We start from the raw sequence: 23,103 nt of genomic DNA, 5'->3' as shown, positions 1-23,103 counted from the left end.
GTAAAACATTTAGGTCGGCATTAGAAGAGGTTTTTAAAAACGAACTTGTTTCTCCTCAAATTCATGTGGATTTCTCCTCACCCTATCACTGGTGACTGTTTGTCAATGGGATCATTCATTCCCATCCGATGGCATTCTCAGGAATAAAGTGATACTAAATCAACAGTGTCCAGTATGTATTGCTTTATGTTCTTTGCAAGCAAACTGAAATAAGAAATTGAACGGACTGAGAAACTTGCCTTTCACATGCAGAGTCTTTTGTTATCCTTGTCTTCAGGGTTGTGTGCCATATGCATCCAAATACATCATTTTTGAAACCTCTGCATGCATTTTGCTGCACTGCTAAAGTTGGCCTGATTTCTAAGTATAAAAAAACATACTTTCTCAAATGTGTATTTATTTGTGCATTTCCATTCAGGCAAATTAATATTTGAAGGAAAGAATCTGGGTACTATACCGTGACATCATTCACAGCATAAATTCATACCAACAGACCGATATATAAGGCAACAAATTGTAAATGAAATCATGCTATTTACTGCTGTGAAAAAGAGTACATGTACATTGTACACCGTGCTTAACCACATAAGAGATTGTTGGAGAGGGGTAACCCTTCTAGTCAGAGATATACATTTCCCTTGGCTGCAGTGTTCTCTAGTCACCAGCTGACCATTAACCCTGACAGTCAGTAATTCTCCAATTTTAAAATGATTTTTACATACACCGGGGAGGGGGGAGGGTTAGGGTTCAGCCTGCTGCAACGCTAGCCTAGTGACTGTGGCATCTGTTCATCAATGATTGTGGACTGAACTGAACCCTTACAGCTGCATTAAATAACTAGAGTACTAACACTTCATTCCTGTGCCAAAAACATTTCTGGAGGCAGCCTAGGGCACAAACATTTTATGTTGCTAAATGTACACATGTACGTATATTCTCAGATCATATGGAAGTTACAGGTAGATTGGATGAAATTCCAATAAAGTATTGTGTTTGTAAAATAAATGCTGGCAATGGAATCTAATACAAAAGTTCTTGCAGAAACTGTCTGAATTGTACCAGTACATCTACAAAACAATTTCCAGCTCCTCCATATTGATTGCTTCTACCTCTCAACATTCAAACCCAGTAAACAAAAAAGTTCTGAAATTGTTTATCACAAATTTAGTGCTGCCCTCAAAAAGATGTTGTAATAATGCTGTATACAGTATATGCGGGGTGTTACTACGTTCAGTAACTTAACTCGATACTTAAGACTGTTCATTAAATATATTACAAGCATTGTATATGTAATCTCCAATACCCCCTATATCTTTCTTTCTCCCACATCCTTTGAAATATCTACATGGAGCTTTTTTGTATGCCAACAGAATTATGACATGGAATTGTTCATCTAATGGTTGATTGGCAGCCTTACAGCATAGAGCGATAAAATCTGAAAAAAACAACTCACTTCAGTTTTGAACATGCTCATGTAAGGACACTGTATAGGCCTGTCCTTATCCTAGACTCTCCTCTCAATAACATTAAAAGTGTATTATAGACTCAAATACAGTAGCTACTGAAAGGAAATATCAGTCTGTGATATTTTGGTTCAGATAGTGAGAAGCCACTTCAGCAGGTTTATCCCAGCCCTTTCAAATACTCTTTGTACCTTTCCAGAGCCCAAGGCAAATAGATTCACCACAATCTTGAAAGCTAGAGGCTGACAGTCCCCAGCATTGATATTTACCCGCTGGCTGCGCAATCCATCACTGTCAAAAACGTCGGAAGGGGAGAAACGATGAGAAATGATAATGTGTGTGGCTCAGTTAGAATTTAGAGACCCTCGCGTATCCTTTGCATTCCAGATTGCTTGGCTTGCCTCTGAATAAATTTGCACAACTACATGGAGTTGATTGGTGGCGGCAGTGAGTAGATGAACTACTCACATCAGCTAACATTTTTGGTTTGTTTTAATTTAATTCCTTTTTTAATGCAGAGTAGTATGTGGAATGACATTTGCCCACTCATATATTTGTGCTGGGGGGCTCAAATCCGTTTTCCTTCCAGGTCATTTGTTTTTGTTTTTTCCTGCTGTTCCTTTAAGTTGTGAATTTCCTTAGTTGTCTTTATGTTGCAAACTGAAATGTGTTGGTCATGTACATTTGATGTGTTAATTAATGCCTGCCTTTCAATATGTGTTTCTCAGAGACTTACTTCAAGAAACCCAACTTAAAACAGCTTTAAGATGTGAAACACAGTATCAGTCCTTTCCAAAAGAGGGCACAACATTTGGTAAAGACCATCCCTAACAGAGTGATGTTTTCTCATTACCAGCGTGATACTTGCCGACTTAAAAATATGTACCATAATCTCGCGCATGTGTCATGTAGTGTGCAGAAACAGAAACAAAAACTGTTCCAAAAACAGTGGAGTGTTTAGAGCGAGCGGATTACCACCGGCGGCAAAAGCGCTCCACCACTGCAGCGATGAGCCACACAGCACTGCTGCTAATCTGGCCCCTATTGAAAAGAGGTCAGCAGCGCACTGTGGCAGGTTCGTGAATAAAAGAAAGTTAGATAACACTGCACAATCTGGGCTCTTTTTTAAGGCTGCAGGCCCGGCTGAAATACTCGGGAGTCATTGAAGATCACCTGTCCACTTAGAGTAGTGCCTAGAGATTACTTCGTGTGGGTATAAACGTCCGTTAAATGAAATGATGAATTTTTGAAGAACGTTGAAAACGAAAAAAATTATAATTATCCTGACCCAGCATCATCAACATTGATAACTAACCCCGGTGCAAAGTGGTTAAGGTGCTCTGTATTCTAGTAATGTTGCCCCAGGTATATAGGGTAAACACTGGCAATGGAAGGAAGGAAGGGGCCAGTGGGTAGTGGGTTGGTCTACAAATGGCTGATGTCTGCGGGTCTTACACATGTCCTCACTTCGAGAAACATTTTGCTGCTGGTGAATGTAGGTAGATCCAATTCAGTGGTACCCCTGTAGATGTAGGTCAGGTTTTTATCTTCAAAGGCACTTCATCAATTGTCAAGAACTTCAGATCAGTTACTACAAGCTGATATGTATTAGGGTATTGACCAGTGGAGAAGTTTAATTCCATTTGTATTTCATCCAATTAACATTTCTCAGGAAAGAGGTTATTAGATTAATTACATCTTCTCCAAGTTTCTAATTCTATGTGAAGAAATTTTTTCTTAATGTAGTGGTACATCACTTGGGGGGTCGTACTCCAATATTATTTGGGATGGCATGTGCTTGACACCACTGGGTAATACAGTACAAAATAATCAAGCAGTGAACTATGCAGAATTCAAATCACAACATATGGTCAATGGTATGTACAAGGAACGGCAATGGTACACATACAGAATACGTGTACGTTCTGAAAAAAATCAGCATATTGTGCACTGGTAATATACCCATACTGTAATCTGTCCTTGAAGTGCTGTGTCATCCTTCACATACATACATTAGGCAGTCAATAAGGAAATCGATGACTACGTGGTTGACTCTGTGATGAAGGTGTTAACTACAAAGTATGGTTAATTGGCCCTTGGTGGAAGGGCTGATTACTGGTAGAGTTGATGTACCGTGAATAATTATTCGTCTGGACCCAGGTTGGGGATTGTCGATACAAATTGAAAACTAATCTAGTAATGTGCATAATTAAACATTGGCACGTGTTGCTTGCGAGGTTGGATTGTGTGCCAGCTGCGCTGTCGGGAGGGAAAGCTAGTCAGTCAAATATTGCTGACTGGTGTTAGAAAATTGTAATATGTATGTGCTGAACTCAGTGTCAGGTTGTCATCCCATTTTCTTTCTTTTTTTTTTTCTTCGTCTTCGGCGCAAATCCCATTCACTTTGTGCACGTTTTTTTCTGTACACGACTTTACTGTTTTTGCAACTTTGGATCTTTATCAAACTTGTACCAATGAAGGACTATTATGCATAGATGGTCCGCGAAACATGACATCATGATAACCTGATCAAATGATTTATTATTGATTTTTCAATATTATTTCAGCCCATTGACTTTGCACATGTTTTCAAGGCAACGTTTTGGTTGTTCAGCAATATTCAAATGTCATCAAAGTTACACCAAAGATAAACCTCAAAGCAAAGATAATACTCAGATAGTTATGTCACAAAGACGTCATCAACTGATTTATTATTAAATTTCAAATAGTTAAATATTAAGTTAATTAGTTTAAAATCCATATAAAATCAACCATGGCTACCCGCAACATTCTGCTTGTGGCAAGTGCCAAGGTAAAATTGGGTCTTCTGTTTATCTTGTGTGGGTCAAATCACGTGACTCACCCTTCCGGTCGAAACTGAAAGTGGGCTTATTGTTTAAAAGTGGTAATAGGTATCAACTTGCTTTCAACGGTGTAGTCGGTGGGGGTATAGTATTCTTCAAATCATCTACTGATGATGTCGTGTAATTATCGAGCGCCCTCTAGCAACAGGTTACAAATTCTGAAAAATGAATTTTGAGTAGATGTCTGCGTCCGATTTGCCTGAAAATTGACTTGTATAATGATCTTCACCCAGTCAACACATGTGAAATTTAGGGCCGATGACGTCATCAGATCGGAAGTTATGATAAAAAGTTCTTTTATTTTTTGAAATTGGGTTAAAAAACAACCGTAACAGATTTAACCTTGAATTGTTCATTATATGATAGCTAAAACATTGAAGTCAACTGTATGAAGTGCATAAGTGGTGTACTTCTTCACACAGATGAAGCGCCAATGACAAAAAACCCTTAAAATATTTGCGAACTCGAAAAGCCCTTTCCCATACTGTGCATTGGCTGCTGTGTGCGTGGATGCACAATATCTGCCTGTAACGCGAGGCAGGTAGCGCACAGTGCATAGGGCATGTACTCAGGATCGGGCAAAATGCTGAGCACGTGGTGCGGAGAGCAGATTGCATTGTATCTAATGCCAAAAGGGACAAATGTTTAAAATCTATAATCTGTGCTTTTTCTGCGATAACAATTGTTTTGTATTGTATTTTGTACTGTACACGTCTGATTAGGTTGAACTCTTACAGATAGTTAGGAAGGGAAGGTTTATAAACGTAGATTGACCTCAGGTGATGACAATATCATCATCAAATAAGTCACATGACATTAAAGGTGCCCTGTTTAAAGCCCTATATCTCCTGGAGTACACTTCCCATTGATTTCAAACTTTGCAGATATCAAGGAAAGGAGGTGTTCTTGATGAAAATTTACCTGATATGATGATGACATCAAATGAGGAGTCAAATTTTATTTTATTTAAAACAAGTTATTTCCTGTAGTGCCTACCTGATTGGGTTGAAACCTTGGACCCAAATGGTCATGATGAAATAATTATCAGGTTTGTGCAGTAGATTGGTTGTTCAATCTTCTTCTTCACCTTTGTTTTGTGCACATTTTTTCTACCCATGACTCTGGTCCTTTTGCAACTTCGGATCTTCATCAAACTAAAGTATATGTCCAAGTGGGTTCAAACTTTTGCAGATATCTTGAAAAGGAAGTGTTTTAGGCAAATATTGACCTCATGTGATGATGATGATATCATTAGGTGACAAATCATGTGACATTAAAGGTGCATTCTTTAAAGTACTGTATCTCCTGAAGTGCATGTCCGATTGGGTTGAAGCTTGACAGGTATTTAGAAAGGGAGGCGTTATAGATGAAATTGACCGTATGTGATGGTGACGTCATCAGATAATCATGTCACGTGACATTACAGGGACACTCTTCCAAGCGCTATGTCTCTTGAAATGCATGTTTGATTGGGTTCCAAACTTGAACCTATATGTACATGATAAAATCATTCCACCAAAAGGTTTATGCTGTAGATTAATTGGTCAAATTTCACAAGGCGAAAAAGCCATCTGGTCTGTTGGCAACAGACAGATAAGCTCTAGTAATTATTTATTTCTGGTAATGACACCAAAAATTCCTCAAAAGCGCCCTAGGCACTGTAGCTCGCAAGCCTGAAGAAACCTGTGGAGAGGAGACAATGAGAAGCAGTTACAGTTTTAGAGGTGGGAGGAAAACCCCAGAGGAATATTCTGAGTAAAACCCACGGAATCAGGTAGGGACTGAAAATCCAATCTACATGTGGACAGAGCCAGGAATCGAACCCGGACCGCAGAGGTGGAAGGCAAGGAGAGAACCACTACGCCAACCCAACTCCCAAATTTCGGACTTGTAGAGATTTAATTGTTCCATATGTACTGCATATTTTTCCCTCACATAAAAGAAGCAAGTGTATGATTACCCAAATCGTGTAGCCATTTGAGACACACTATTATTTGAATAGTTTTTCACCATGACAACCCCTCCATACAAAAGTTTTGTGAATTTTTATTTTAACCTCAATCTCACCTTTATGTTGACTCTCAGTGGCCCTAACGCCTGAGGTTTATTGTAAATCACACAGAATCTTGTTAAATTTAACATGATTATGGTTTAGTTGACTAGAGCTACATGTATAGTTAAGTCCCATTTCCCACACTGTAGGTGTCAGGGTTAGAAGTACACGTAACTTTAAAAAGGTATGGATAGTATGGTTTTCAGTATCAGACTACAAGCACCTGTGCTTGGCTGTACCAGTGTGTCACAACACTGCTTCTTAGAATCACTTAGTGTGCTCACAAAAAGTGTGCACAGAAGAGTGAAAAACAGTCTGTATCTACACATTGGCAGATTCAGGGGAATGAGGCCCTTGTATTCATTGGTTTTTCACACATTTGAAAAGGACAATATTTCCATTATATTTCATCCTCAGTTCCTCCCCCCCCCAAAGATTCCGCTGCACCCCAAAACTTGATTCAGGATCCCCTTTATGTATCTACACAATCAAAATGTGACATCATCAAGGCTCTAGTACGCACATGAAAGTCAAGTAGAGAAAATTACAAAGAACCACAAGGACTGATTTTTTCTTGGATCCCTTTCTGCCTCACAGGTGACAAGCTGCGGTTGATGGGCCAGCAATGTCTGAACCGCATGTTCAAGATTGACCCTTCCCAGTTCCGCCGCTACCTACGATTCATGATCAGCACCCACCCACTGGAAAACATCCTGGACTTCCTGCATGCCTTGCTGGGCTTCTGTGAAGACCCAGTCAGGATACCACACCGGCCAGGTATCGTCAGCACCATACAGTTTGGTGTAAAGCATGTTAAATATTGAACACATCCGAGATCAAGCTTTTAGCAGTTTCAACTACTTGAAGAGAATGTCAGGGCCGCCTTTTTAACTTGTCTGTATTGTGTAGCTTTCACGACAGCAGATTGTCTTTTAATTACATGTAGGATTTTTATGTTCAGAACCATGCATTACCCCAAAGTAAGGCATTTCCTGAAAGATATTCGGCTATGGCACAAACAGTTCATGAAAATGTTACCAATTTCTTTTGTAGATTGGCACTTGACATGCATCTATCATTTCATGTTTTTGGTTGTTGGGCTTATTCCGTGCTATTTCACTTACTGGAGAATTTTTGAAGTAATGCTGATATGTGATGCTGCTGTGGTAATTTTTAAGTAATGAAACCACAGATAAGCCCAAGTTTCAAATTTTTGCATGCTGAATCTCTTCCTTGACAAAGACAGATATGGTTCAGCCATGTTGTGTTCTTTAGGTTGTCTATACCCTAACACATGATCAGCCCGCTTGTTCTTTCAGTCCTGGACATATGCAGTATTTCAGTTGTGTCCTGTAGTTTTGCTTTCAATGGTTAATCTGGTTCTGTTGTTACATCCGCCTTCTCCCCTTTCTTGTCTCCTCCCCTATCCCTCCCACCTCTTCCTATGCTACTCTACATCATTTGTGAGTGTGCGTGCAGGCTCTCCCTTCTACAATGCAGGGCCCAGCACCGGTCCCAATGAGGGTATCGCCCGCGGGGGCTTCGCCACCAATTTTGGCAGTGGGGTGGCGGGCACCGGGGTACGGGGTATTGAGGGAACCATTGTGGGCAGCATCTTCAAGGCCCTGGTCACCCGGATGGCCAATTCCAGGGAGGAGCTCAATGCCCCCGAGAACTCAGTAAGTTTGGTTTTATTGACTTCAACCGCACCTACAGGGCAGTGAATACACCCTCTGCAATGCCACCCTGCATGCTTTGAATGCTGGTGTCATGCGTGAAAGCAAGTCTCAAGAAGGGACAAATTGGCCCCAAATCCTTACTTGTCGGAATTTCTTGTTTAGGGCAAAGATATTACGATAAGCGATGAAAGGCAAAATTCACCTCCGCTGAGTTCTAAGATTTTCTTGAAGAGACAAATGAAACTCTCAAATGACATACATGTACCAATGTCATAATTCTGCATCTGGCTCCAGCAATGACAACAGCAACTTTTCACTGTAAAGTACCAGCACATATACATATAGGGTCACTCTAAAGTTTGGGCACAAGGTTAAGAAGTATAACTTTGTAATATATAAAGCCTCGTAATGCCTGAAGCTGGCGACCAGGCAGCTTATTAACCAGACCTGTTAAAGGACCGGAACCTTTCATGAAATGGCTGATGATGGACTTGCTGGGATTTATGATGGACTTGATGACCACTACTACAGTGATTAGCACCCGTAGGCCAATATTTTGTTGTTATTTGGATTATGAACCCACCAACTCTGAATCATTCAATTTTGGAAAAAAAAATTAAGAAATTATGTTTAATAGTTGGATTACGAACCCACTGACTCCAAATAATTTGATTTTGGAAAATATTGACATTAAAAAAAAAACTGTTTCTCCCAAAGGTGGTTTGTTAAAAATTGTTTTGAGAAACAAATGGACTAAATTGAATTTTTGTCCCTACCTGGATAATTAAGTTGGAGGGAAAATGGAACTCCAAAGTTTTATTTCCAAATTATTTCCCTCTCCAGTTTAATGAATGTATCAAGGTGAGGCATCATATCATGCACTGTCAAATTGTGTCCCAAAATATGTTTCAGGCTTTGTACAGTGACGTGCGGCAGCTTCTTCACTACATCCGTGAAGCCCATGGTGGGGTATTCAGGAGGGTGGCACTGAGTGGACTCATTGATTCCTCTGGCAAGGGACAAGATGAAAAAGACAAAGACAAAACTGGCAAAGTGGGGTGAGTCATCCAAATACAGTTCCACCCTCCCCCCAAAAAATCACAACTTAATTATGTGTAGGTTTATTATCTTATTCATGAACTGAAGTACAAAATGTTGAATTGTTCGAATACGTGCTGGAAAAAAAAGCAAACCGAAGTAGGAAAACCACTTTACTCACATAGTTTAGTTTACATTCTTAAACTTATGGATAGTTTTCATGGAGAAGTGTTTTACCTCTTTCATTCTTTGTTTTCTTAAGAATGAGCCAAAGAAATAACCTAAAAAGAAACTGACAGAACTGTGGCTGTAAAAATGTATGCATCCTTTCACCTGTACTACTGTACCACTGCATCGAACAAATCCAATGATAAAACAAGATTTCACAAACCAACAACAGTCAAGAATGTCATTCTTTGAAAGTTACATTCAACAAGGCTCCCCCCGTGATAGGTGTCATCATTATTTATCACTTTATTTTCAAAAATGCAAAGTATGTGATTTCATGTTTTCCCCTCATTTTGTCAGTTTCAGTGAGACCAAGTCCGACTCGGACAAAAACCTGCCCAATCCCCCATCGAAGGACGGTGGGGAAGGGGGCGATGTGAGTCCTGGCACACGCCTGCGACGGCACCTGTTTAAGAAGAAATTCCGCAGCACTGACTGTGCGCTAGATGATGAGAGGCTAGCAGAAGGGGCTGGTGGCAAGAGACGATTCAGTGTCTTCCAGTTCGGTGAGAATTATAGACCTTTCTTTCAAGGAAGCCATTTTTCTTTTAAAAAGTGCAAACTGTTGATGTGGATGGCACCAGACTTTGTTATGATTGTTGTATATGCCATTTATCCCTTTGGATATTTGTTTGGTCACTGCCATTTGTTGCTGTAAATGCACAGCCACAAAGGAAAAATTCATTTGGTTTTAAAACGTTCCCTAGGTATGTTATGCATATTGAGATATGTTTCTTAAAGGGAAAGTCTTTATTTGTAACAAATCAAAGATATTGCCATCTGTTAATGTGGATCACCTTCAGGGGAAGTGAATGCCATAGAATCTGGAGCTCACACTCTACCTTCCTCATCCTACAAAAAAAATCTTGTAACTTTCTGGTGGGCTTAAAAAGCATTTAGGAAGGCATGAAAAAAACATGCAAGGGAGAATAATTAACCGGGAAACTTTTTTGTTAAAAACAAGCCCAAGCTGTGACAACATGGCGCAATCGAGCCATCCGTTCCAATCTTGGATCAGAGGACGGTCCTGAGCTAGCAGAACCTAGTGAGACCACACCCCGGGCCAAGAAGGTACATATGGTAATTATTGGCTGCAGCATTGTTTCTTTTATTCTTGTATTTCACAATGAAATGTAACACCGAAGTGAGCTCATGTTGATCCCAGTGTTTTTTGATTCCAGCATCTGAGATATTGCAGAGAATGCCCACTGTTGCTCATTTTCATGAGATGGTGTCAAAATGACTGCAAGACGTCACTGAAAACACTTCTGAAGGTGCATCATGGGAGTTTTGAGGGGGATAGTGGATTCTGTCCCACTCAGCACTTAAATTAGTAATTTTAAGTGCCATTACTTCAGTTGATTGATGTTTCTAGAAGACTGACATGGCCGTACACGTCTTTGCTGAGTTGATTAAGTATGGAAGCATAAGTTTCAAGAGAATCATACATCACTCACTCAGTGTCTTGGGATAACTTGCTGAGGGATGAATGATATTTGATCAGATTGTTCTGTTTAAAAAATTGGTGAAAAAATGTTAACGTGAGCATTTACTTGGTTGTTCATGTTCATCATACTTCGATTGAATTTCTGTTTAAGTGTTCCCTGTGTAGTGCATCTTGAAGTTGAGAATAAGACAAATTGGACTTTTGTTTTAAAGTGCTTGCAAAGGAGATTTTGTTTTCTCTATTAAGGTATTCGTGTCCAAGGTTTTAAGATTCATTATTCTCTGTCTGCAGTGCTTGTTTGTTTGTATTTGTCTACCTTTCCCTGAAGGTACAATCTGTGAGTGGAAGATTCTTATCTTTTTGAGAGCTTTCATTTGATTTGGAAAATACACACTTTTTGAAAAGAATATAAAACATACTTAAATCAGACAGAAGGATTAATATTTCAGAGAGTTGAGTGTTTGACAGCAAGCCCTTAATAATTTTCATATAGAAAGAAAGTCTCCATCATTTCAAGCTTCAAAAATTGAGCTCTGCTAAGTCAGTTTTCCTTGATAAGAGGGTTCTGACCCTCTGTGCTCTTGAATGACACATTCTGAATTCCATGCATCTGCAAGTTTTGTTATATTAGAAAGTTGATCATATTTTGCACTTCATTGAAAGGTTTTATTTCTTGTAGAATCTCGGCCTCCCCTGGCTACCCAAGCCAGTTTTGAGGACTTTTTTGCAGTCAAACATAATTTGAATCAATACAGCAAGGAATGTGATTTATGGACACCCAGTGGACTGCTGTTATTCTTTGAGATCACATAATTGAGGTCAAATGTCATGCACATGCTCCATTTTGGAAATAAACTCATGAATTTCAGAAAGCTCATGGTACAGTCTGGATAGCTGTATTCCCACTGTTAATTTCTCAAGTTAAAAGTGCAGAGTAACTGGTTTGCAAATCCTCACAAGATAATGTTTGAAATTGGAATTTAGGATACTGGGAGCGTGTATGCTGGCCGCAAGAAAGTGGAGGACCATTCCTTCTTCCTCAAGTTCCGCAAGAAAAGCAAGCGAGACCCATCCTCCACAGAGGAGAGAGATGGTAAGACGATGAACTAAGTTTCCCTTTGAAGTGAAAAAACTTGTGCTAGTTCTAATAGAAGGCTATATAATATGAGATGAATTTTTTTTTACTCAATTCTTATTTAGTGTGAACGCTTAATCCATTCCCATTGACTTTTCATTTGCATTGGCCTTCAAGAAAACAGGAATCTTTCATTCTGATTAGTAGATTCACGGCGGCATGCCATATACCTTGATACAGCCATCAGAATTAGAAACCATTACTGTAATGGTACCATGCTAATGGGCGAGTGGTTCATGCCTCTTCATGCAATAGGGTACTGAGACTTGTTAAAATGCAAGTGTGCAATAAATGTAGTGCCACCACAAGAATGACATCTCCTTGGCTTTTAAACATCATCACTATTTTAATGAAGGGAGAAATTTGGCCTAAGAGCATCACCCACTTGAATGTCTTCCTTATTTTGGTAAATGAACCAGGTTACCTGACATGCCTGAGGCTGACAATTTGTTTAAGTCATGTTGACTGAAATCAACCAATGATTGTTGTCAGGCAAAATTTATCTGAAGCACATTTTTGGTTTTCATGAAGGGATAAATTTGTGTTATACTACAATAACATTATAAAACAATAAAGGGCAAAATTCATCCAACTGATGTTTTCATTTCCACAAAGAGACAGTCAATTCTCAAATTACACACAGATGTAACAATTTTGCACCTGTCAGTACTGTTTTCCTCATAATTGAACTTAATCTCTACAATTCTCTGTTTTAAAAAGTAACTGTCTTAAAACTTGATTTTCTTGAAAGTTTATTTCTGCCCTCTATAGCCAAATTGGTCACTTCATAAAAAACATTTGACAATATTTACCTGTATGGCCGAGGTCCTTGTGTGTGGTGCATATCTTCTGCTATTCCAAGAGTAGGCATTATTTTCATCCTCACACGAAGTGATTCAGAGCCCCGTCAACTACTTTGAACTCAGTAATGGTTACTTTATCCTCAAGTTTGCTACATGATATATTTTTCATTCCTTTTTTCCCTTTCATCTTTGTTCCATACATCACTCTGCTTTCAACCTCCTGACATTGTGAGACAGGTGTGCTAAGTTATTGTGTGTTCAACTCATGCTGGGGGATAACTGATTGTACCCATTCGGTAAAACTGCATGTTTTTAAACTTTCTTTACATCTGCAGACTGCGAGACACCAAGATCAATGGAGGACGAGGAAGAGATGGCGTCAGACTCCCTGGACATGGGGACGGAGAAGGAGAAGAAGCCAGTGGACCGAGTGGTCATCGCCGCTGGGATGAAGAGGCTGAATCTGCTGATGGACTGCTGCAATCCTGGCACAGTGCCAGATGCCGAGTTCCTGGCAGCCTCTCTGGATCTGGTGAGCCTTGGCTGCACAGCAGGGGCATGTTCAATAGTGCAACATGTATGTTGCAAATGGAGCATCATTGTTGGGGGTCCCATACTGATTATTGGGTCATTCTAGAAATCAGGGGTCCAAAAGTGTGACATTTTTGTGTACCTATTACATCTGACCTTTGCTATTTGACATGGAAATATCAACGGAATTAATTTTAAACTATTACTAATTGTTTGGTAGATAGTTTGCATTAATTCATCACTCTTAGAAATTAGAAAATTGTTCTGAACTTACAAAATCATGTCAGATGTGACAGGAACATGAAAAAATATGGACCCCTAATTTCTGGAATTACCCTGTTGAAAAACAGTCTGCCAGATTTCTGATTAAACAACAAACATGACAAATGCGAGAATGAGATTAAAAAAAAATCTCCTTTAAATATGTGTCATTGGCCATTCTGGTGTGCATCCCATGCACACCACCTCCAAGGTAGGAGTCATATTGTCTGTATCACACAACCTGAGTGTTTTAATAGTGAAGGCAAATGTGTATGGCCCACACCAGCGCGTGGATTGTGCTATTAACCACTCCCTGCCGGGCGACCCGTTTTTGAGTACATAGGCTTTATGTGCAGAGCCAGGGAGCCCGGAACTGGGACAAAAGAGTTGGGCCTTATAACAAAAGGCATTAACACCGGGGACAGAAGCTCTCCACCACCGTAGCAATGAGCCACACAGCACCGCTGCACGCTAATCTGGCCCCTATTGAAAAGAAGTCAGCAGTGCACTATGGCGGTTTCAGGAACAAAAGAGTCTTACGTAACGCCACACAATCTGGGCTCTTTTTCCAAGGCTGCAGGCCCGGCTGAAATATTCAGGAGTCAATGAAGGTTACCTGTCAGCAACTTTAGAGTAGTGCCCAATGAGTCCTTCATGTGGGTATAAATGAAGTGATGAATTTTGGAAGAATTTTGAAAATGAAAAATCTTGAAAAGGACCCGGCATCTTGTCTTGCTCAAGAAAAATCCACCTGGCAGCAAGTGGTTAACATGCCTCAGGGTGATAAGGCAATACACATTCATTATCCAAGGCTAAGGGATGACATGGCATTAATGGCCAATGTGTAGAGCTCTCACAACTCACGGCTGTGGTCCTCAGTTCAGTTCCAAACCTGGGTCATGTTTGGAGTACTGTTTGTTTCTTTGTTTGGTTCTTTCCTGCTACAAGGGTGTTTCTCCGGGTTCTCTGGTTTTCTTCCCTCCGCATAAAATAAATACTTTTGATCTTTTGCTGTGCTCCATGGTCAATGGAGTTGTTTAATGGCTGCCTGAGGCACCATCACATGCCATTAGCTTGACCATGCTTTTACTGCATTCTGTGTAACTGCCTTCCACCTGCAAGTGAGGATGGTAAGCCCTTGTAAATAAAGAGGCGCAAAGAACAACAGGTTGATAAAGTTTTAATGGCAGCTTTTTGGGTTATTGGTAAGCCAGTGTTGTAGTTGAGTTCCTCTGAGTCTCCATGAAACTTAAATGAGGTGTTGGGAATTAGTGGGCAGTGTTGGCTGAGTTGCTTAAAGTTAGCAAAATTTCAAGAGAGTATAGTAGCCTTTTTGTTGTTGTAGAATCAATACACACATTTTGGCTGATCCCTTGTTATGAATGGGCCTGATAGGGTGTGATTGAAAGATGTTAAAGTACCACATGACCAAGGCCTCTCCAAGATCACCCACCAGTGTAGAAACCATAACGTCATCCATGTTTGTAAATGATTGAGGCTTGTTTTCACAGTAACCGTGAATTCTTTTATCAAATTGCATTATGATCACTTCTTGTGCCATGTACAGTTTGTCACTGCTGTGTTGATCCAGCACTAGATGCCGGCTCTGTATTAAATCTCAATATATTAAAAGCTTCCAAGGCCTGTCAAAATATTGTGGGAGACACTGCAGTCTTTGCCTACAACATGGTGAATGTACATCACATCACATGTCTCAGCTACAGTGCCCTATAAGAGGGAGAGACACTTTCCCACAGGAACAATACTACTAGGCACTGAGGCTGTCTTTTAAAGTTAGAGCTACTATCGAGCAAGGCCATAAGTTAATTTCCTCGCAAGGTTATTTCACCTGGGCTATATGTGCAACAGAGCATGGTCTTTTAATGTAATGATTCTTCATAAGCCCAGGGACGAAGAAGCAGAAAAATACAAAAATTCAAAAATGACTTTAAGTTTAACCTAGGAAAATATTTGTAAAACAAGTCAAACAAGCTTAGGGTAAAAAGTTTGAGATCTGCGTACATTGACTTACCTTGTCCTCAACAGAAAAAATATATTTACAAAGAATTGATCTTTGTACTTAAAAATGAATATAAATCCAACTGCTGAACAGTGACGGCTTTTGACTTTGGTTAGACATATTTGAACTGTAAACATTGTATTTGCAAAGTTTTGTTACAACAATGAATGATGCAAGTAAAGGGGAACAGGCTCAGATAAATTCTCACTGCTTCCTATTTGAGTCAGTGCATGTTACCTTCCACACTTCCATAGACTTGGTTGTGCATGCTGTTGATCTTCATTGAAGCCCTCCGTATTCATGTTGCAGTGAAAACCTAATCAGCTTCCAAGGTCGGTGATCAGTCACTAACTAGCAACTCAAAATAAAGATGGTTGGTTACATATATTAAAGGATTGTCGCCATAGTGATATGATCCAAGTAATGTCTGCTCCAAATGATGTTGGAAGAACCTTTAAATTGGCAGTGACCTAATTAATATGCTATCAATGCTGGGTTTCTTCGAAACTGTACATCTGAGGATAGCCCAGGGCTTTAGGCATGCATGGAAATAAAACCAAAGGATACAGGGCATTCATTGTGGACCCAGCTCATGAGTGTTTATGCGTAATGATTGGGAATACACGTAGAGTGGAATGCATCAAAGATTCATTGAAATTTGTAAGGTTATTACACAGTGTTTATTGAGAGCATTGGAAGGAAAAGATTACATTGTTTAAAGAGAAAACAGGATGGATTGTTGGTGATGTGCAACACCTTTCTTTTCTCGCGATGTTCTGAGGAAACTGATGGAAAACCCTTCATGTCCATGAGACTTTGTTTCATGTAAATGGTACCAATGGTACTGCAATCTACATTTGGGTGTTCAGGAGATGTACTGCATAGTAGTTAGGTATGTGTACTGGGCATGGCTTGATGGGATGTTTCTGGGACAGTGCATGTTTGAAAATTCCCCCCAGTCATTGATTCTGATCCATTGCATTATGTTCATACTGTATGTCACTGACGTAAGAAAAATGATAGGAATAAATTAACCATTAAAAAAAATAATCATCTGTCTAGTTGCTTTTCCAAAGTATATATGTCTATGAAAACGTAATTCATTTTTTACTTGACATTTTTAAAAAAATAAATTAAACCATGTTGTCTTCATGTTGTATCCCTGAAAATATTTCCATCGTATTTGAGCAACAAAAACAAATTGAAGCAGAATTATTTGGAGAAAAATGTAAATACAGTTTGCAAAAGGTCATTTGATACCACAATCTTGTTCATAATTAAATGTGTTACTTGCAGGCACATACCACTGATGATAGCACCCATTGGCTGTATAGACATATGACCTAATGGTTAGGGTTTGAGATTCATGAACATGGGATTGGGGGCTCTAATCCAGCAGCTAATTACCTGTTGTGACCTTGGGCAAGTCACTGGGCCCTCTCCTTCCAGGTTTAAATGTGTACCTCAACCTGTGAGAGTAGAGATGGTTGTTGTGTTTGATTAGACCTTTGTGCCAGAAATGGCAGCATGGAGCTGTACATTCCCAGGGAGCTTGGATGGTTTTTAAGAATATTTGTGGCCTGGTGAGCAAAGATAGTCATAATAAGCACCTTGTATTCCCCTGGAAATTTGGTGCTGTATAAATGCAGTCATTGTTATTCATTATTCATAAACATCTATAGCCATTTGTATTAGTAGAGAATCTGTTGTGTGGTTGGTAAAGCACCATATGGCTGATGAAAACACTTTTCTGGTGTCGCATGAAATTTAGACTTCTGTAAAATCTCATTCCCATGCGCAGTCTTTACTTGTGTTCATGCAATAACTACCACTGTGTCCACACTTTTAGGGTGCATTTGAGTGTGCTACTCATATTAATTTAGTTATTCCTTGGTTCTTCTCAGAACCACATATTCTCAAGAAAGAGATTGATACATTGTGCAACCGCAATCATTTTACTACTCATATTAACATTAGTATATGCCCGAGCGCACAAACGGCAGGAGTATGACTCGGGTCAGTGAGAGTATACTCTTGATGCAAGAGTAATGTGCTTACAACATTTTTCTGCACTCGGGAGTCAACACGAGTAACCCATGCGAATGCATCCTTAGAGTCCCCAATTCACACCATACTAGTTCAGTGTGTTTCACACCACCTCATACAGTACAAACTATGTTTACTCGAATATCCACAAAAGTATTCTTTATGACTACTCATGAGGGGCACACATCATCATATGGCTTCAGAGATGTTTGAAGAAATTGAAGTCAAAATTGGTGAACAAAATTGTTGAAAATTTCAATTTTTAAAATTTATTGTGACTTGCTGACTCTAAAGGTAGGTATGAATGGCAGTGGACATTTATGATGATGTCCCTCCCTGTGGCTGGGGCCATTCTCCTTGTCCAAGCACATAGTTTCCCTAAAGTTATAACTTTGTACCACTACATTGCCCTAGTAGGTGGGATTGAAATTGCAGCCATGTTACACTCAGCTGAATAGTGAACAGTGATGATAGAAACTTTGGTTTTATCGTACATACATTTTATCTTTTTTGTAGAAATCTTCTACAAAAATCAAAAATATAAAAAAGCCCAACAATACAAAAAAAAAAAAAGAATCTTTGTCTCTTGACCTCCAGAATGCCCCTGTGGTGGCCCGGGCAGCATTGCTCCTGGAGTGCTGCCATTTTGTCTACCGCTGTAACCATGGTGATTGGCCCGAGTGGATGAAGAGCGGCCGCAGTTACCAGCGTGGCCGGGTGTCCAGCAACGTCATGAGCACTCGCAACATGGGGTCCTGCTACCGGAAGAATGCCTCCATGCAGCGCATGGCCTCCAAGATGTTCTACCTGTGGGCCGAGGTATGCTGTTATGACCGGAGCCACCTGGAGGGATTGGCACAAATTGTTGCTGCAAATTAGACACTTTAAACTAAGCTTCAGTATACAATTACATCACGGTGCTCGTACAGGTGCACTTCACCCAGGCGACAGTTCCAAGATAGCTTCATAAAGTACAATAGCTTCATAAAATGCATAAAGTTTACCCAGGGAACAGTTCACTACATATATGTATTTAACTTGATCAATCCTCGTATGAATGACTGGCACTTGATAGTGAAGGAAACAGTGAACATTCTTCTCAATTGTCAATACATATGAGGTGTGGTAGTAGTGTCTAGAACTCCTGGGTTTCTAATTACACTTTCCTTTTTGCACAAGAATTCTGCAGTTTATTCCTACACAGACTGTATCATTTGAGCATTCTTAAATGTGTATAACAGTGACAGTTATTACACCAGCAGCCGATTTCATGAAACGTGGTGTAACTTTGAGATATGCGTAAGCCTTGCGCCACAAATTTATGCTTTAGCTGAGCAATATGCCTGCCTTTGATTTCACGAAAAGATGCGTAGATGTGCCACATTTTAATAATATTAAATTTCTTGGACGAGGACAAAAACAGGTTTTACGACAGCTGTTCCTTTCCAATATAACAGCAGTCATCAAACAGTCATTGAATTGCATTCGCTTGCCATTTTGAAAAGGTTTTTGCGTTTTCTTCATCAGTACAAAAAGTTTTGCAGTTTTCTCACAGCCAAACAAGTTTATTATTACCTTCTGGAACAAAGTTGTTCATTTCTTGCATAATCCACCAATGATGAGGCTTATACGGACACAAACTTTCCTTTTTTTTTCCCTTCAAAAAACCATGACATTAAATTTTGTTTTTTGGGGGGGATGATGCTGTGTTGCTTGTTGGGCCCCTTTACTCGAGTTGAACTAGGATTGAGTCACAAACTCAATGAGTCATTACAACTATGGAGATGGCCCAACAATGGATATTCCAATTCCCTTGCAGGCCATTGGTGCCCGTCTGGAGGAAATTGAACGTCAGGAGGCCAAAGATGTCACCGTGGTCATTGGCAAGGTGAAGGACGAGAGCATCAAAAGGAGACTCCGACAGCAAGACGATCAGGAGGACTTCCTTGATGAAGGTAGGGCAGTGTTGACTGGAATCATGTCATGATGGGATGGGCAGGTCTTGCTTGGATGGGAAGGCCATGCTGTGATGAGCAACTCTTGCTGGGATGGGCAGGTCCAGATGAGATGAGTAGGTCTCGCTGGGATGGGCAGGTCTCGCTGGGATTGGCAGGTCTTGCTGAGATGGGCAGGTCTTGCTGGGATGGGCAGGTCTTGCTGAGATGAGCAGGTCTCACTGGGATGGGTAGGTCTTGCTGAGATGAGCAGGTCTCACTGGGATGGGTAGGTCTTGCTGAGATGAGCAGGTCTCACTGGGCAGGTCTGTTATGGATGGTATAATGGGACACAGATTTTTCTTGTCATATGGGAACGTATCTAGTACATCGAAATACTTTTGCTTCTGCTATGCTATAAAAGGAATTAAATTGTTTATACCCACACAGTCTTAAAAAGCATTCCACTGTGACATAGTAACATGCACTAAAACGTACATTTTTTTAACTTGTCGTGCAGCCACTGTGAATCCAAGTGGCACGGCCTGCCCCCATGCCCTGAAGATGGTGGCTTGCCAGCTGCTGTGCGAGATCACCGCCTTCCTGCGGGAGACCTACCAGAGCCTGCCCAAGCCCCGGAAGGTGGACCGAGGGGGCTTTGGCCGTGCCCCAACTCGCGACTCCGAGTTCCTGGAGTTGCCGTCCTCCTCTGCACCCAACATGACGGCTGTCCAGCGCCAGGCCAGTGCAGGCTCCAGTGTCACCTCCAGTCCGCCCCCGCCTCGGCACAGCGCACCCAGCACTGTGGTAGACAGCCCGTCCGGTAAGTACCCAAATGACATGGCATTAGCTCTTTCCAGTCCTCTTCTCTCCAGCTGGTGCAGAAACTGGTAGGTTCTGCTCTGCCATGCCACAGATACAAAGTGTTTGTCAATGGCCAGCCATGGTCAGTTCAAAGAAACAAGTCAGCATATTTGTCCGAGCTTTTTCTTGTCTCTCTCTGCTGACATACAAGGTGTAATTTTGTCAGTTGAAAGACTGCGTGGATGAATTACACCATCCAGTATTGTTGCCTCTGTGAGATGGAGTTCTCTAGCAATTTGTGAGCCACTGAGGTATGATTCTGAATTTGTTGAGTGTACGTTGCTCAATGTTAATGTACTCAGTCCAGTCTGTAATCATGACTTTTGAGTGTGTCTGTACCAATCCCACAGTCGAGTGTCAGCCTGCCCACACTCAATCCATGTCTGTTTACTCAGACCTGCCACATGTGTCCTCACTATTTTCAAGAAGAGACAAGCATGTCAAAATTAACAGTGTACGTAGTTTTAACCATTCCTAGGCCATTAAATGTTTAATTCCCTCTGCGCTTTGCTTTGAATATTAGGCTATGGTAATTATGCTACAGTAATTATGTAAGTGGATGTCATGTTGTTTGTACCCCTTTTAAAATTTTCATGAAAAGATTTCGGCCCCAAAAGTGAATTTTGCAGAAGGATATTTAAGTCGTACTTTTGCATCTTGCAAGAGAATAGGTGTCTTCAATGTAGAATAGATTCACTTCAGTTATTGTTCATTGTGTGAGGGAAATTTAAGTAGGTATCTCCCTTGTGCATGATGCACATGCTACAGTGTTAACTCGTAGCCAGCTGTTTAACACATTCCATACTTTACTTGTGACTGGATCATGGATGGTTTGAAGTACAGTGCAGTAGTACCCTCAGGATTAGCTCTTAGACTCTTCCCCAGTAGTGATGGCAAGACTGCTTGTTTAATAGTGGAACCTAACTAAAACTTTCACAACAGACATTTTGATTGTGTTCCAAGAATCTAATTCGACATTATCTGTTAATGGGGATGGTGCCAGACTATTTGGGGTTCTGTGCCTCACTTTAATTTTGAAATATGGCAAAAAGCTTAGTATTTAATTACAAATATTAACTTTTTCATCTGCATAATTATCTGACATTAATTTGTGGAGAAGTTTTATTTATTTCAGTGCTTTTATTTCATTCTCAGGTGCCAAAATAAAAAATTTAAACTCGCATTCAGTTCCAAATTGCTGACTTGTGAATAGGACTAATTAGTTCATTGGATGGAAATACAAATTTCATGGGAGCGCAAAGCTTGTGCATTAAGGAAATATGAAATTAGTAGTCAAAGAAGCACTGGCTAACTCTGACTTCCTTCTTCCCCCCCTTAAAAAAAACAGCCTCTTGGGACCAGACTTGAATTCCTACTGTACGTGCACCAAGTGGAGCATGTCATAGTCATTTTGAATAATTAATCTGCAAGCAGGAGACCAGACCAATTAGCCTGGTCATTTCTTGACTCACATTCACCGACTATTTTCAAGCCGGTGCGACATTAGGTGCCCTCAGCTGAAATGACGTTGCTTCATGGAAATGGCCCAATTTGACTTATTGTGCAGTTCTTCCTATCAAAACCATGACATGCTGTGCATCGTATTATGCTTAAATTGTAAGTGGCCAGTTCACGTTTTGCTGAGGTCAGAAAAAAAGAGGTCAGTATCTTCACTGTAATAATTGAATTAGAGGAAAAGTTGCACATACATCAAACAACCTTCATGAGTAAAAATTTCCACATTGAAAAAATAATTGAAGCAAATATCCATGATGTATTTCCCACAAATTTTGACATGCCTGCCCCCTCATAAAAATGGTTGACAGTATGTGGTCTAATATCTTGGGGCTCTCTGGTAGTGCTAATACCTAACAATCAAGTTTTTCCCCTTTTTGTCTCAATTATAGCAGCATTATCCTCAAAAGCCTCCTTCTTGTGTGAGATGGCCAGTTAGACATGATCGAGGCCACTTCTGATTCTGTATGTGTTTTAGTGTGTTGTCAGTGTTTATTACCGTGTACCCCAATCACTTGGTCTTGGTGTGCTCTCTTGATCGGTGTGTGCGGAGCAGGAACGAGCGAGCGAAAGATCAGCTTTGCTCTCGGGGGTGATGACGACTCCCAGCATAGCAGCAACACGGAGTTGAACAACGTCGACCAGCAAGTAGAGGAAAAGAAAGGTAGGCATGCCAATAATCTGTAGATGGAAAGTACACATATCCACTTCAGTGGCGTAACTACTGGGAGGTATCTTCTGGGGGTATGTGCCCCCAGCAGATGCCCGTGCCCCCTTCCTCCAGGTGCCATGCCCCCTCCCCCCTTTGTAATCTGTGAATAATCTCCGTTGAAATGTAGCCACAGCTTATTTTGTTGTGGTACCCCCTTGAAATAAAATGTGTGGGACCTTGGGTGCCCCCCAGACATATAGACCTAGTTTACGCCACCGGTTCACTTTATAGGAAGAACTCTCTTCTTATGTCACCATCAGTGACTGGCCTTCAATAGAAAATTAAATGAATAATTCACAGAGTATTAGACAATGTCACAACATCAACTGAGAAATACTGTCATGAAATACTAAATGAAAAGTTTGACCCTCTTTCAGGGCTTCATTTTAACGCTCGCGCTCCTCTGCGCTCCTTAATGTTTTCCAAGGAGAGCAAAAAAAAGTGCTCCTTAAAAATTTAAGGAGTGCATGGTTTTTTTTCAAACCAGCAGATGTTGATTTATGACAAGCC

The 23,103-nt window shown here is 40.4% G+C and overlaps 1 protein-coding gene across 20 annotated transcripts in view; it reads left to right on the top strand.

The window, feature by feature from the left end:
- Positions 1–23,103, top strand: part of LOC110985289 (protein unc-80 homolog) — a 144,059-nt gene that overhangs the window by 33,007 nt on the left and 87,949 nt on the right. For 15 of the 20 annotated variants that reach the window (XM_087145934.1, XM_087145932.1, XM_087145928.1 and 12 more), the window contains exons 4-14: positions 6,978–7,157; positions 7,860–8,059; positions 8,972–9,117; positions 9,626–9,831; positions 10,290–10,405; positions 11,757–11,865; positions 13,046–13,242; positions 18,166–18,387; positions 19,388–19,523; positions 20,023–20,325; positions 22,438–22,545. In XM_087145934.1, coding sequence (XP_087002060.1) covers positions 6,978–7,157; positions 7,860–8,059; positions 8,972–9,117; positions 9,626–9,831; positions 10,290–10,405; positions 11,757–11,865; positions 13,046–13,242; positions 18,166–18,387; positions 19,388–19,523; positions 20,023–20,325; positions 22,438–22,545 — 1,923 coding nt within the window. The remainder of the gene's footprint in view (positions 1–6,977; positions 7,158–7,859; positions 8,060–8,971; positions 9,118–9,625; positions 9,832–10,289; positions 10,406–11,756; positions 11,866–13,045; positions 13,243–18,165; positions 18,388–19,387; positions 19,524–20,022; positions 20,326–22,437; positions 22,546–23,103) is intronic. The other 5 variants (XM_087145938.1, XM_087145937.1, XM_087145935.1 and 2 more) reach the window with 2 other exon arrangements.

The sequence above is a fragment of the Acanthaster planci genome, linkage group LG14 (genome assembly GCF_054643075.1).
Source record: "Acanthaster planci isolate LZ-2023a linkage group LG14, COTS_SCS, whole genome shotgun sequence".
In the NCBI taxonomy this organism is placed as follows: Eukaryota; Metazoa; Echinodermata; class Asteroidea; order Valvatida; family Acanthasteridae; genus Acanthaster; species Acanthaster planci.
The sequence above is the reverse complement of the archived record's forward strand: the minus strand, read 5'-3'. Positions and strand labels throughout refer to the sequence as shown.